The sequence below is a fragment of the Synchiropus splendidus genome, chromosome 13 (assembly GCF_027744825.2).
Source record: "Synchiropus splendidus isolate RoL2022-P1 chromosome 13, RoL_Sspl_1.0, whole genome shotgun sequence".
Taxonomy (NCBI): domain Eukaryota; kingdom Metazoa; phylum Chordata; class Actinopteri; order Syngnathiformes; family Callionymidae; genus Synchiropus; species Synchiropus splendidus.
The window spans coordinates 5,960,469-5,975,695 of record NC_071346.1 but is presented as its reverse complement, the minus strand read 5'-3'; the positions used below and the strand labels follow the sequence as shown (position 1 = coordinate 5,975,695).

The 15,227-nt window shown below is 53.0% G+C and overlaps 1 protein-coding gene across 1 annotated transcript; it reads left to right on the top strand.

Moving 5' to 3' along the window:
• The first annotated feature begins 151 nt into the window (after positions 1–151).
• lamc1 (laminin, gamma 1) lies at positions 152–15,077 on the top strand. Its single transcript, XM_053883881.1, has 28 exons — positions 152–734; positions 4,793–5,097; positions 6,002–6,132; positions 7,667–7,833; positions 7,899–8,087; positions 8,214–8,331; positions 8,409–8,507; positions 8,571–8,707; positions 8,769–8,891; positions 9,084–9,273; positions 9,352–9,464; positions 9,536–9,757; positions 9,826–10,014; positions 10,085–10,330; positions 10,402–10,555; positions 10,624–10,766; positions 10,827–11,005; positions 11,072–11,228; positions 11,294–11,499; positions 11,573–11,652; positions 12,208–12,345; positions 12,407–12,551; positions 12,622–12,771; positions 12,840–12,954; positions 13,014–13,213; positions 13,283–13,441; positions 13,649–13,748; positions 13,822–15,077. Exons 1-28 carry the CDS (start codon positions 362–364, stop codon positions 14,076–14,078), a joined length of 4,785 nt encoding a protein of 1,594 aa, XP_053739856.1. The 5' UTR covers positions 152–361; the 3' UTR covers positions 14,079–15,077.
• The last annotated feature ends 150 nt before the right edge of the window (positions 15,078–15,227 follow it).

The window sequence follows — 15,227 nt, the reverse complement described above, 5'->3', positions numbered from 1 at the left end:
GTGAATATTTTCAAATGACGAACAAACTGTTCAAAACCAGACCTCAGATGTGACGTCACACAGGCGCAGAAAAGAAACGGACCTGGGGGGGCGCCGAAGCCCCTCTCGACCGCTGCGCATGCGCACTGGTGGACTGGGTGTAGTCTGCAGCAGCGTCTCTTCCTGCCGGACTTCGGTTCATGGCGGCGGACACAGAGAGTTGGACGCTCCGCGACTCTGAGAAGATCTGACCCGAGGCCAGAACCGAGCTCCGCCGCCGCCCGCCCCCCTGACTCTTGCTGCGCCAACTTTCTGAGGAACTTTTCTCAAACTTGGTCTTGGTCCCAAACTTTCCCCGCTCGAGGTTGGAGGGACCGACACGATGCGAAGTTTGATCCGGGCTCTGGTCGCCTGGAGTTGGGTGGTCGCGGTGGTCCGCGCCGCCATGGACGAGTGCGTGGACGATGTAGGGGCGCCACAGCGCTGCATGCCGGAGTTCGTCAACGCGGCTTTCAACGTCACGGTGGTGGCGACCAACACCTGCGGGTCCCCACCGGAGGAGTACTGCGTCCAGACCGGAGCCACCGGCGTCACCAAGTCCTGCCACATCTGCGACGCCCGGGACTCTCGGAACCACCACAGCGCCGTCTACCTGACCGACTACAACAACCAGCAAGAAACCACCTGGTGGCAGAGCCAGACCATGTTGGCGGGGATCCAGTACCCGAACTCCATCAACCTCACCCTGCACCTTGGTAAGAACCCCTGACCCGGTTTATGGCCGATCCGCCCGGAGCCCCAAGCCCACTCTCCTCTCTTGCTCTTGACCCACTTTGAGAGGTTAAGCTCGTTATTCTCCCACTGCTTTCTGAGGTTGGAAAAACTCTGAGTGGTTCCCGTTCTAGCCTAGAACTACACAACGGTTCCAATTAGAAGAACTAGAACATTATGAAGTGCTGAGAAACTCTTGAGTGGATCAGAATGGGGGGTGTTTGTTTGGGGGCAGGGGTCCTAATCAGTTCATCGCCAGTGTTTGTTTGACAAACAGATTGTCTCTCCAGACCTCAGCTCAGTGTCTGGACCGCTGGCTGGTTCCTGCGTCAGACCACAAACAACTCTTCAGTTGATTATGTCTCCGACTGAAGGAGTCCTTGGACCTCAGCTTCTGTTATGAACCTCTTCTCTCTAAAATCCCTGTCGGTTTTCCCTCTGACGTCATCGACTCACAGGAAGAGAAACTTCAGCCACTTGCCTGCTGCGTGTAAAAATACTTGTCTATTCTCAGCACAGACATTCCTGGTCGTGCTGCCGGGGCATCGGCGTGCTGTTATTTTGGAAACACCAAAAGACAGGAAGTGAGCCTATGATCCAGGTCACATGATCTTTAAATTCGCTGATCATAAATCTGAAGTTCAAGTCCGAGACCCTAGTTTACACTATCAGTAAAGAAGCAGGATGTGATGTCACCCTTGAGAGACGACAAAGAGCAGTGGGAATGTGTGCGGACAGCGGTCGGCGTGTGTGTGTGTTGTGGGGAGGGGGTTGTTTGATGTGTGGCAGGAAGCTGCGAGCCCCGACTCGTCCTCATGGAGGAAGAAAGACGAGACTGACTCTCGAGAGACGCTCCTCTGAAGCTGCCGAGTCAAAACAGTGTTCCCTTTAAAGTTGCTCAGAAACTACTACCACCATCATCATCATCATCAAACAAGAGTGGACTAGTCATAGGGGCTTGATCTTGCAGCAGGTGGCGCTCTCACTTGTAGGATACAAGTTTTGTACTCCTTGCAAAGCAAGTGGTGCACTGATTTGAGCGTCTTTTTTTTCACCTCATCAACACAACAGTATCTGTTTGCGCAAAACTCTGATTTGAACGAAAGGAAATGTGTGTAGGCCCCAGCGATGGGAAAAGTTGAACTCTTGTCCTCCTAGCCACGCCCACTCTATGCTGTGTGCTGTCAGGAACGCCTCCATTAGACTCCATGGAGCGGCCCAATGGGAAGTTAAAATCACTTGCAGCCAGAGCCTCAGCTTGTCATCAGTCCAAACTAACTGGAGGCAGAGCGAAGATCCTCCGAGATTTCAGACGGGGGACACCAACTAATAACTTCAGAGCGGAGCATCATCATGATGAGGGAGTTACTGCATCATGGGGAGGAAGACGTCAACATTTGATACATGCATCAGTTAGGAAATGTGGATTTGGAGATTAGTCACTAATAATATTCCACTGTCTCACATTCATTCTTGTTTCACTCTTACGCTTGTTCATGTTGCACTCTCGTACTCAACGTTTCACTCACACTCATTCATGCTTCACTCACATACTCATTCACACATAGTTGTGTGTCACTCTCACTCGTTGATTCTTAACTCTCACATTCGATTTTCACTCTCGTTCATGTTTCACTCTCACACTCATTCGTGTTTCCCCCTCTCATTCATTCATCTTTCATTCACTCATTCACACATAATTGTCAGTGTGCCACTCTATCTCATTGATTCTTGGCTCTCACGTTCATGTTTCACTCTCACTCTCCTCCCATTTATGGTTCACTCTCACGTTCATTCATGTTTCACCCTCTCACTCATTCATCTTTCACTCACATACTCATTCACACACAGTTGTGTGTCATCCTCACTCGTTGATTCTTAGCTCTCACATTCATGTTTCACTCTCACTGTCATTGATGTTGCACTCTCACACTCATTCATGTCTCACCCTCTCACTCATTCATGCTTCACTCACATACTCATTCACCCATAGTTGTGTGTCACTCTCACTCGTTGATTCTTAGCTCTCACATTCGATTTTCACTCTCACTCTTGTTCTTGTTTCACTCTCACACTCATTCATGTATCACATTCTCACTCATTCACGTTTCACTCTCACTCATTCACATTTCACCCTCTCCCTCATTCATGCTTCACTCTCTCACTCATCATGCACACAGTTTCCCCTCTGGCTTGTTAATGTTTCACTCTCACACAGCCGTTTGTGTGTCCTCTGTGAGTGTTGAAAGTTATGGCTACAGATCGATCTGGACCAGGCCTTGTTCTCGGGATGGAGTCCCTCTTGTTGGAGACCTGTCCGCCACTGAAAACACTGCTGCTGGTGTTCCCTGGTTAGAGCAGGACCGCAGCCTGAAGGTCCACCTGTGAGAGCAGAGCAGAGCAGCGTGGGAAACTCCCGCTGTCATAAAGTCAGTTTGACTCCAGCTGTTGGAAATTAAGGCTCTGGGGGAGTGAGGGAGTGAGAGAGTGTGTTGGGGGGAGTAGAGGAAGGGGGGTCATTGAGTCAGGAATGAGCTTCTTCGTGGGAAACGGTTCCGCTCAGAGATCACGGACCGCAGCACAGCTGGATCAGCAAACGACTGGAACTGAATCCTGCAGTTATTTTCTTGACAACCTCGGACCAGTGCCAGCCAGTGGGCTGGGACGGGCTGGACCATCATCGAATCTTCTTCACCTAAGATACAAGACTCCTGGAGCCGGAGGTCACATGACTGCTCTGACAGGGAGAACGTCAATATGGATCAGAGCCGGAGGGAGGAGGTTTGAAGGAAGCGCTGGAGAGCAGCTAGTTATTAAGTGACATCTGGATTAAAGCGAGTCGTGATGGTGATGTCACTGAGGGGTGGCGCCACCTGTGCTCCTGCCCTGTAATTACCTCTCAGTCAGCCTGTCTGTCTGCGGGTTTTGTTGTGGTCCATGATGTGACATCATCACTGGTCCCACCTGACCCTGGAGGTGAAGTCTTGTGACGCTGTATTGTTGACCTCTGACCAGGAAACACACAAGGCATGCTGGGTAATCATCATCCACTCATACTATGGAAACAGCCACCATGTCTGGACTTTTGTCAGTGTCCAGGTGCATGATGGGAAATGTCGTTTCTCCTCTCCACACACACACACACACTTCTCATTGTCTCAGCTAATCTCGACTGTATTGTTTGTTCCTGATGCGTCGCACCTCCAGGCTGCTTCTCTGGTGGTCCAAGTCGTTAACACCCCCAACACCAGCAGGGGTCTTGTCCCGTAATTGTCTCTCTTCCACCTCTGTATGAAGCTCCACTCAGACTGAGGAGTGAGTTTATCTCCGACCAGCGCCTTTGTTTTCCACTTGGCCTTTCCTTGGCGCTCACGCTGACCCTCAGACGTCCAATCAGCGCGCTGCCTCTGATGTTGATCAAACAGAAGGCCGTATCAGCAGCAGTCGCTCTGCTGAGCGCTCAGTCAACTCCAAGGATTCCTGAGCGGCGAGGAGATAAGAGGAGTAAACGGTGAAGGTCGTTCAGCTGATCTCTCACACTGAGACGCTCACTCAAATACACACTGCTGCAGGTGTAATGAGATTAGTTCGGGGGGAGCGGGGGGTGCTGTAAGACTGTGACCCCCCCCCCCATTCACACCCCTTGCCCCCCTGCAGTCAGAGCCTCATTGTTTCTCAGCACCCAGAAGAATGTGATGATGTCATGGGAGGAGATTTAATTGGACAGTTGCCCCCCCCAACTCCTACCATGAAGGAATGTGTGCTGGTCACATGACCTGAGTGGGGGCATGATGAAACCAGAGATGGAAACTTTCATCACAGACCAACCCCCCTGCCCCCCACCCTCTGCTTGCTGCATGTGCTTTGTCTAACCCCCCCTCCAGCGCGGGTCGTGTCTGGGCCGGTCCGGTATGCAAGTTCCTTGTTTACATTCTTGCTCGACAGATCCGGTCACTCCTCCCCCTCGTGGCTCCGGGACGAGTCGTGTCGTGTCACAATTTTGAGGTTCTGATAATCTGAATTGTCCCCCGCCTCCCAACAGGAAAGGCCTTTGACATCACCTACGTCCGGCTGAAGTTCCACACCAGTCGTCCAGAGAGTTTCGCCATCTACAAGCGTAGCCGCGAGGACGGGCCCTGGACCCCGTACCAGTACTACAGTGGTTCCTGCGAGAAGACGTACCAGAAGAGGAACCGCGGCTTCATCCGGACTGGCCAGGACGAGCAGCAGGCGCTCTGCACTGACGACTTCAGCGACATCTCGCCGCTCACCGGAGGAAACGTGGCCTTCTCCACCCTAGAGGGTCGACCCAGTGCCTACAACTTCGACCACAGCCCAGTGCTTCAGGTGTGTTTGATTTTATGTGTGTGTGTACGTTCGTTTGTTTATGAGTGTGTGTTTGACTTTGTGTGTTTTTGTGTTGGGCGATTTTGTAAATTTGTGTGTCACTGTTTTGTGTATATGTATATGTTTGTTGTATTTGTGAGTATATTCGTCGGTTTGCATGTGAATGTTTATTGGCATTGTGTGAGTGAAAGTTGTGGACACGCACGTGTTGTGTTTGTGAGTGTGCGTGTACGTATGTTTGATTTGCTGTTTGTGTGTTTGTTTATGAGTCTGTGTTTGATTTCATGGGTCTGTTTTTATGTTGGTCTTCATTTGTGTGTATATAATTTGCTCATATGTTTTTGTCTGTTTGTGAATGTGTGTTTGCTTTTTTTGTGTGAATGCACGTGTTGTATTTGTGAGTCAGTTTGCATGTTTATGAGTGTCTCTCTGAGGGCGCAACAGTCCAGTCCCATGCAGTCGGCCCACACGGGTCGACTGACTGGTTAGACTGTTCTCTCTTCGACACTACAGTGAGGGTCCAGGAACGAGGGGCGGAGATAACGGGAGCAAACTTGAGTCCAAATGGCTCATCAGCTCTCAAATATTTGACTCTGGTGCGGAGGCGGCGCTTCCTGCAGCTGCAGCCGCTCAAACACACTTGTTTGCCATCAATCAACCCTACGGATGTTTCCGGGCAGATGACCCCCCTCCTGTCATCTTCCCTGGTCCTGAGGGACTTGAGTTTGGAGAGAGAAGCCCGATCTCTGTCGCCTCCTGCTGGTGTTAAATTGCCTCACATGATCGCGGGAAGTTTAGGAAAAAGCTTGAGCTGTGTGAATAGATCAGTTCTTCCTCACCCTGCTTTGTGTCTGTGTGTCTGTATGTCTGTGTGTGTGTAAACTAAGTGCTCTGCTTGTTGCAGGACTGGGTGACTGCCACCGACATCCGGGTGACCCTGAACCGGCTCAACACTTTTGGAGATGAAGTTTTTAATGACCCCAAAGTTTTGAAGTCGTACTACTACGCCATCTCTGACTTCGCTGTGGGAGGAAGGTAGGAACCCACAAACTAACCCTTGTAGCCAAACCCACCTCAGCAGGGAGGGTTTAGATCGTCATTCATTTCTGGTGTGAATTGAAGAGGTCCAGTGAGGTGATGGACCCACACGGGTCAGTAGTGACTAGGACGTAGCTCGGCTTCCACTTTTAGAGAAAAGCAGCTTTTCTGCCTGAGCGAGTCCGCTGGGTCTTGTCCCCGTGTGGTCCTCCATTGACATCGTCAGCCCATGAATGGTTTGGGCAGGCGTGACGCCGGCTCCTGCAGCCGCCATCCGTCTCTGAGCACCACCAACTCCAACATTCCACACATTCCCGGCCACTGGATTACTGGGAACCGCAATGGGCCGGGCCGTCAGCCACGAGGCGCGGGAGATAAGATGCGGCACCTGCTGACCTATCTTCTGAACGGCTTGGGCTCTGTCCCCGCCCTCATCTACCTGACCGCGCTGACCCGAAACCGAGCCCCTTTTCTCCACACTTCCTGTTTGTTCTTCCAGCTCGGTTCAATCATTCACGGCAGAACAATTGAGAGCGCTGTCGCTGGGCAGAGAAGGGTTGCCAGGTTTGCGTCACACGCTGAGGAATTAATTTAACAGTTAATGATTCATTTTAAAGACCCTCGACCCAGGGGCCATGCACAGGTCACTCCCTGCTCGAGATGATCCACTAGACCAAGGAGATTCAGACTCCTTGGTTTAGTTGTGTCACCGTACGACAGCTCAGGAAACTGTATTATTCAGTCCGACTGTAAGAGAGAAATGTGAATTTCGACTTGTCTGCCTAAGATACCGAGGTCTTTGCCAGCATTTGCTTCTCTGGCGCCTCAGAAGTAAAAACAGACTCCTCAGAGAGAACCCAAGACGATGTGATAACATTAAATATAGTTCAGAACATGTGTGTGTTTAACAGGAGGCTATTTTGGTCCTCAGTCTTCGTGGACAGCTGAAGAGACTAACATGTTGCAGATAGTGCTAGCTCTGTTGCTAACTAGCATTCGCTCACACGCCACTCTACAGCAGCAATGAGACAAGTATTTGAGAGGAATGTCATTTATCAACTAAGATATGGGTGTGTACTGAACCGATGGTAGCCCTTCTGGTCGCACCGTACCCTTGAAGTAGCTCGCGGCTGCTAAAAGGTTGGTGACCCCTGCTGTAAACGTATGTAAACATGGTCATTGAAGTTTCATTCTACTCACTCGTCACCATGACAACACTAACACACCTATTTGTCATCGTGATGACACGGCCGTGTCATACACTTGTTACCATGTTGGCACTTATGTGTCACACACACATTAAACTCACGTGTCACTCAATAATTTGTCAGTTCAGTCTGACAGTTTTGACATGACCTCTGGAAACTATTCTTATATTTTCCAGCTCACACGCCCTCACGCCCTCACGCCCTCAGGGCAATCGGAAAATCTCTGTCACTATATAAAACTTGTTGTCTGCCTCAGTTCCTGCTGTTGTGTGAAGAGTCGTAATTATGCACTCACAGCTGCGTGTGTGTTCTCCCCGACCCAGGTGTAAGTGCAACGGCCACGCCAGCGAGTGCGTGAAGAACGGCGGCGTGCGCCTGGTGTGCAACTGCAAACACAACACTGCCGGCGACGACTGCGAGGTGTGCAAGCCGTTCTACAACGACCGCCCATGGAGACGCGCCACGGCGGACAACGCCAACGAATGTCTGCGTGAGTAGTGGCACCCTGCCGCGCGCCGCGATGTCACACTTGCTGACCCCTTCCGTTCTACATAGCCTGCGACTGCAACGGGAAAAGTGGCGAGTGTTACTTTGATGCCGAGCTCTACCGCGCCACCGGTCATGGCGGTCACTGTCTGAACTGCGCCGACAACACGGACGGACCCAACTGCGAGCGTTGCCTTGACAACTACTACAGGGACGCCAGCGGGGGGCGCTGCCTGAGCTGCGGCTGCAACTCTGTCGGTGAGTGTTTTTGTGACACTATATTTCACAAATCTCTCCTATATTTCCATGACTGAAAAATGCTACTTGTAATGTCAAATGAAGCAGGAAGTACAGGTTTTTAAAGCTTGTGTGGTGTGTTCTCAGGGTCTCAGTCTCCCCAGTGTGACAACAGGGGCGTGTGTGCTTGTAAGCCGGGCGTGACGGGAGAAAAGTGCGACCGCTGCCAGCCAGGATTCCACAGTCTCACCGAGGCCGGCTGCAGGTATGACATCATCACTACAGCCCCCCCATCTCCGACTATGAGCATCAGAGCTGATGTTTTGTTGCTGTTGTTGTCAGGCCGTGTTCCTGCTCACCGTCCGGCAGCACTCAGGAGTGTGATGTAGCCACTGGTCAGTGCCGCTGCAAGGAGCATGTGGAGGGGTTCAGCTGTGACAGGTAACACTCAGTGATCGGTCGGGACAGTCCTCACAGAAATCCTAACGCCGCGTGTGCGTGCAGGTGCAAACTGGGCTACTTCAACTTGGACCCCAACAATCCAGCCGGCTGCACGCCGTGTTTCTGCTTCCAGCACTCGTCGGTGTGTGACAGCGCAGACGGCTACAGCGTCCACACCATCAGCTCGTCCTTTCACTCAGGTGAGTGGTGCAGTTGCACCTGTGTTTTGGTTTTGTGTGAGCTGACACGTGCGTGTTTCAGGTCCTGAGCAGTGGACTGGGCAGCAGCGTGACTCCGCCAGTGTGGAGGTCCAGTGGTCCCCCCGCGATCAGGAGATCTCACTGATCTCTGAGGATTATTTCCCCATGTACTTCATTGCTCCAGGTTTGTGTGTGTGTGTACATGTATTAATATTCTTGTGTTGTCCAATCTTTGACAGAACATTTTGGCCGGTCCACATAGAATTTTGAGGGTGAAAATGTCAGAATAACAGGATCTTTAATTTGGCTTTAAGTTTGGTTCAGTGTGTGTGTGTGTGTGTGTTTCTTGTGTGTAACATCTGCGTGTCTGTCACAGAGAAGTTCTTGGGGAACCAGATGCTGAGTTATGGACAGAATCTCAGTCTCAGCTTTCGGGTGGACCGGCGCGACACGCGTCTGTCTGCGGAGGACTTGGTTCTGGAAGGGTCTGGTCTGAGGGTGGCCGTCCCACTGATCGCTCAAGGAAACGCCTACCCCGGCGAGAGCATGCAGACCTTTGTGTTTAGGTGTGAACACACACACTCAACATGTCAGGGATGTATGAGCCATCCCTGAGCTTGCTGAAGCTTTGGTTCTGGTTTCAGACTTCACGACAGCACCGACTATCCGTGGAGGCCAACTGTTAGCCACTCTGACTTCCAGAAGCTTCTCTACAATCTGACAGCTGTGAAGATCCGCGGGACTTACAGCGAGAGGAGTACGTAACACACACACATACACATCACTCCTCTGTCGACCCCTGTTGGTCATCACATACAACGTCTTCAGGTGCTGGTTACCTGGACGACGTCACACTGGTGACGGCGAGACGAGGCCCTGGAGTCCCAGCCCGGTGGGTGGAGCAGTGCACATGTCCGCTGGGATACCAGGGGCAGCACTGTGAGCAGTGCACCCTGGGATATCGTCGTGCTCGTCCAGAACTCGGCGCCTTCAGTGCTTGCGAGGCCTGCAACTGTAACGGGCACAGTGAAGCCTGCGACCCAGACTCAGGTAAGTACGCAGAAGCTCCTGGGCCGAGGTCCAGAACAGTTGAAAACACCTCCTTTATCTGGTCTCAGGAGCGTGCAGCTGCCAGCACGACACGGCTGGTCTCAGCTGCGAGCGCTGCAAGGACGGCTTCTACGGTGACGCCACCCAGGGCACGCCCAGCGATTGTCAGCCATGTCCCTGTCCGTCTGGAGCCACCTGTGCTGTTGTTCCCAAAACCAGCGAAGTGGTGTGCACCAACTGTCCCGCCGGCACCACAGGTAACACGCTCTCACACCCACAGAGCCACACACTCCTGTGTGTATGCTGCTAACACACCTCCATCTGCAGGGAAACGCTGCGAGCTTTGTGATGACGGTTTCTTCGGCGATCCTCTGGGTCAGAGCGGTCCGGTCCGAGCCTGCCGCGCCTGTAAGTGCAGCGATAACATCGACCCGAACGCAGTCGGTAACTGTGACCGGGTGACTGGCGAGTGCCTGAAGTGCATCTACAACACCGACGGCTTCTTTTGCGACCGCTGCCGCGACGGTTTCTATGGCAACGCTCTCGCCACCAACCCAGCAGACAAGTGCAAGTGTGAGTGGACTTCGGGTTCCTGGCACCGCTGCCTCGCTGTGCCTGACCCTTGTTTTGGTTCTGACCTCCAGCCTGCTCCTGTTCCTCGCTGGGCACCGTGGGTCAGCAGAAGTCCTGCTCCCAGGTCACAGGTCAGTGTCCGTGTCTCCCCAACGTGTCGGGACGCGACTGTGGAAGCTGCGAGCCCGGATTCTTCAACCTTCAGAGCGGCACCGGCTGTGAACGGTCAGTTGGTTCTGTGATGTGTTCGCCCGCATGTGTTTGCTTATCGGCTTCTGTGCTCCGCCACACAGCTGTGACTGCAACCCGATTGGCTCGACGAGCGGCCAGTGCGACATCTCCTCGGGTCAGTGCGAGTGTCAGCCTGGGGTGGCCGGTCGTCACTGCGAGCGCTGTGAACAGAACTTCTTTGGGTTTGGCTCCTCCGGATGCAAACGTGAGTTTCAGAATGTCAGTCACCTGATTGACTGATGCTAACGCCAAGGCTCTCCCGCAGCCTGCGACTGTGACCCAGAAGGCTCGCAGTCGGGTCAGTGCCAGGAGGACGGCAGGTGTCAGTGTCGGCCCGGCTTTGTGGGCTCTCGCTGTGACATGTGTGAGGAGAACTACTTCTACAACCGCACAGTGCCGGGGTGCCAGCAGTGCCCGTCCTGCTACAGTCTAGTCAGGGACAAGGTGCGTGGGGAACCGCTACCTGGACTGACACGAACAGTGCCGTGTCATTAACGTCCAGTTCTGCAGGTAAACCAGCAAAGACAGAAGCTCCAGGACCTCCAGACTCTGATTGACCAGCTGGGTTCGGGTCAGAACACCATCAGTGACCAGGCGTTTGAGGACCGTCTGAAAGAGGCGGAGCGCGCCGTCATGGAACTGCTGGAAGAAGCACAAGCTAGCAAGGGTAAAATCCCAGCTGTCGCTCACACCCTCTCGCTGGAGTTAACCGGGTGACCTCTGACCTCTTAGACATGGACCGCGGTCTCTTGGACCGGCTGAACAACATCAACAGCACCCTGACGACCCAGTGGAACCGGCTCCAGGGCATCCGCAGCACCGTGGACAACACCAGCACCCAGGCCGACGTCGCACGCAACAGAGTGCGCGACGCAGAAGACTTGATTGACCGCGCTCGCCAGGAGCTGGACAAGGCCAAGGACGCCATCGGCAAAGTGGTGAGCGCCGCCGCCGGCGGTGACATCACCGGCCGACCAAGTTATGAGCTCATGAATGTGTTTCTGTCATCAGGACATCAAACCTCCGACTCCTGGTGCTGACCCGAACAACATGACCCTGCTGGCTGAGGAGGCCCGGAACCTGGCCCAGAAGTGAGCGTGCGCACACACACGTTTATTTTTCTGTCCTTGTGGGGACATTGTGAGGTTGCCATAACCCTCTCTCTAGCCTCTCACCCTAAACCTAACCATCCAAAACGAATGGGCTCTGAACCAAACTCAAACCCAATTATAATGACCCAGTTATTTTGAAGTCTTCGTCCTCAAATTGAGGCTTAACCTCGTGCGATCCGGCCAAATGTCCCCAGAATGTCATACGGTCCTCACGAGCGTAGTGTTTTGAAGAACGGGTCCCCACAAAGTAAGATAAACAAGTCCAGATGCTCACACGCACCTCTCATTGACATGATGCCTTCCCCTGACTCTCCCCCTTAACTTAACCTTCCAAAACACACAGCTTAACCAGGACTCTGAACCAAACTTACACCCATTTATAATATACTATGTTCACTGGTGTTTTAACCCTCTAAACCTTGTGAGGATAGGCCAAAAAGTCCTGACAAGAATGTGGCTTGTCAAGACTTGGCACTCACAAGGATGGAAAAACTCACACACCCTCACCTCACCCATATAACTGTGGTCCCTCAGACACAAAATGGACGCCGACCAGATCGAAAGGATCGCTAAAGACGCCAACGACACATCAACTAAGGCGTACAACCTGCTGCTGAAGACACTGGACGGCGAAGGTTCCATGAACCAGGAGATTGAGGAGCTCAACAGGAAGTAAGAGACCACCCCTCGCAGTCTTGTTTGTGAGTGTGTGTAACACGTCCGCTGTGCTCAGGTACGGTGAAGCCAAAGAGCTCGCCAAGAGTCTGGAGAAACAGGCTCAGAAGGTCCAGGCAGAGGCAGAAGATGCCGGGAACCAGGCACTGAAGATCTTCGCCAACCTGACTAGCTTGCCTTCACTTGACACCAAAACCTTAGAGGTGAACTACCACGGTTGGACTGGGCTCCCCTCTCTCCTAGCTGCTCCTAACTGCCTGTGGTTCTCGGCAGGACGATGCGCGGAAGATCCAGAAGGAGGCATCAGACCTGGACAAGCTGATCGACAAGACAGAGAAGGAGTACGATGAGCTGCGGGAGGACCTCCGGCCCAAAGAGCTGGAGGTGCGCCAGCTGCTGGAGAAAGGACAAAGCGAGCAACAGGTTAGTTTGCAGTTGCCGTAGAAACGCATCACCCACATCTGCCACTGACACCGCTTCCTGTGCCACAGACTGCAGACCAGCTGCTGGCACGAGCCGATGCCGCGAAAGCCCTGGCAGAGGAGGCAGCGAAGAAAGGACAGTCAACGTTCAGAGAAGCAGAGGAAATCCTGGAAGATCTGAGGGGTCTGCATCTCTGTCCGTCACTCTGTCCATCCCGCTGTTAACCAGGGGTCTCCCTTTAGACTTCGACCGGCGAGTCAACGACAACAAGACAGCAGCTGAGGACGCTCTGAAGAAGATCCCTGCCATTAATGCAACCATCCTGGCTGCCAATGAGAAGACGCGGCAGGCGGAGTCTGCGCTGGGAAACGCCGCCTCGGACGCCAGGGAGGCCAAGAAGAAGGCAGAAGAGGCAGAGCGCATTGCTAGTGCCGTGCAGAAGGTGCGTCCCACGCCATCGCCGTTCTTCAAAGACGCCATCATCGAAGCTCAAACACCCATCTCTTCGCAGGGTTCAGAAAAGACCAAACAGGACGCAGATATGGCCCTGCAAGACGCCCGCCGTCTGGACAACCAGGTCACCGACATGATGGACCAGCTGAGCGAGGCCGAGAACCAGCTGACCCGTCAGAAGAACCAGGCAGACCAGGACATGATGATGGCCGCCATGGTACCTCACACACAACCGACACCTGAACCACACTCATACCCATCCCTGACCGCTGACCCACCAGACCCATGACTCAGAACCAGCCGTCGGATTAGTTTCCTTGACGTCCAGATAAACTTGTCACATAACTGGACCAGACTTCCTCTAGAACCAGACCAATTCCAGGAGTTTCTTCAGTGGTTTTGAAGACTTTCTCTTTCCACCCAGGCTTCAGAGAATGCAAAGGAGGCGGAAGACAACGCCCGCAAGGCCAAGGGTGCGGTCAAGACCGTTCTGAGCACCATCGCCGCCCTGCTGGAGCAGCTAGGTACTGACACGCACATGTCGCCCTCTGACACTGCAGTCTTCCTCACCGCTGTCATTTTGGAAATCTCTTCCAGGAAACATCGACAAAGTGGACCTGAGCAAACTCAACATGATCGAAGACTCTTTGAAGCAGGCCAAAAACAAGATGGCCAACAGCGACCTGGAGCGCAAGCTAGAGGAGTTGAGTGACGTGGCGCGGACGCAGGAGGAGATGATCAATGATTACGACCGGCAGATCCGTGAGATCCGCTCCGACATCGCGAACCTCAACGACATCAAAAACACGCTACCCGAAGGCTGCTTCAACACGCCGTCCCTGGAGAGGCCTTAGCCCCGCCCCGTTCGTGGCTGCCCATTCAGGTTTCTCCATTTCACGACTGTGGTTTAGAAATGAACTTTTGAAGCCAAACAGAACCACAAACCCGACAAGACTGCAGCAGCAGGAAGTCCCGCCGGCTGCCTCTGTGTTTTAACCCTGAACGTAATCCTCACCGCTGCCTCTCCCACCACCTTGGCCACTGAAGGAACTGCCCTCCTCCTGTTTCCATCACTCCTCAACAACTCAGTCTCCTTGTGTGTTCAGCTGCCTGATGAGAAACAGTCCAGACCCACACTCGGCCACAGGGGGGCGCCATTGTCCTCGACTGGCCGCGGTCACGCCACTAACGACCTTATACCTCGTGTCCTGTTGACATTTCACACTCCTTCTCATCCTCCTTCCCTCCCCTCCTCTGCTCCCATCCCCACCCCCCCACCCACTGTCTCAACCCAACACTATGCAACTTTGTACATTTCTCTGATACACTGGTGCTAATTATTATTTGGTGTTTTTGTGTGAATGTTTTTTATTTGTGGATTATTTGTGTTAGAAATTCGCGCGCCGACTCACCTCCACGTCAAACTGGAGTCGTCGCCCCTCCCAGCCCCCAGTGTTCTTTGATTTTTGCCTCATTTCAATCTAACGAGTATTGGTGTGTCGTTGATCACATGACTGAAGTTATCCTCAGCGGCGAGCTCACGCAGTAGTTAACCTTTTTAACGAGTGTTTGTGCCTTAATACAAAATTTATAATCTCGACGTCACTCCTCAAACTTCTCCACGGACGTTTCGGGGGGGGGGGGGAACAACCCTTCTGACCCCGGTTGTCACGGCACCATGGATCGGTGGTCTGACTCGGGACAATGTGCTTCATCACCGGCTCCTCCAGAGTGGGAGAGCCTGTAACTTCTGCTCCTCCGCCGGGAGGACTTGAGGCTTGACCTTTGACCTCGTCTGTCTCCTCTGTTAATCCAAACATTTGAATAATAAACTTTACTACATATGTGTGTGTGTGTGTGATGTAACCATGATGACTGGCAACCACAGACCTGTCGCTGGGTCACGTGGGACTGGCTTTCCTCCTGGGTCTCCAGCGGTCAGTGGGTGAGCAACTGAAAGTCCTACAGATCATACAGAATCCGAAGACTTCCTGGTGTGAGAA

Excerpts from the sequence above, each read along its gene's own strand:
- lamc1 (XM_053883881.1), top strand. The coding sequence starts at position 362 with ATGCGAAGTTTGATCCGGGCTCTGGTCGCCTGGAGTTGGGTGGTCGCG. Across the intron at positions 9,758-9,825 it reads AGCCTGCGACCCAGACTCAG|GAGCGTGCAGCTGCCAGCAC; the intron begins GTAAGTACGCAG and ends ATCTGGTCTCAG. Across the intron at positions 13,749-13,821 it reads CGCCCTGCTGGAGCAGCTAG|GAAACATCGACAAAGTGGAC; the intron begins GTACTGACACGC and ends AATCTCTTCCAG.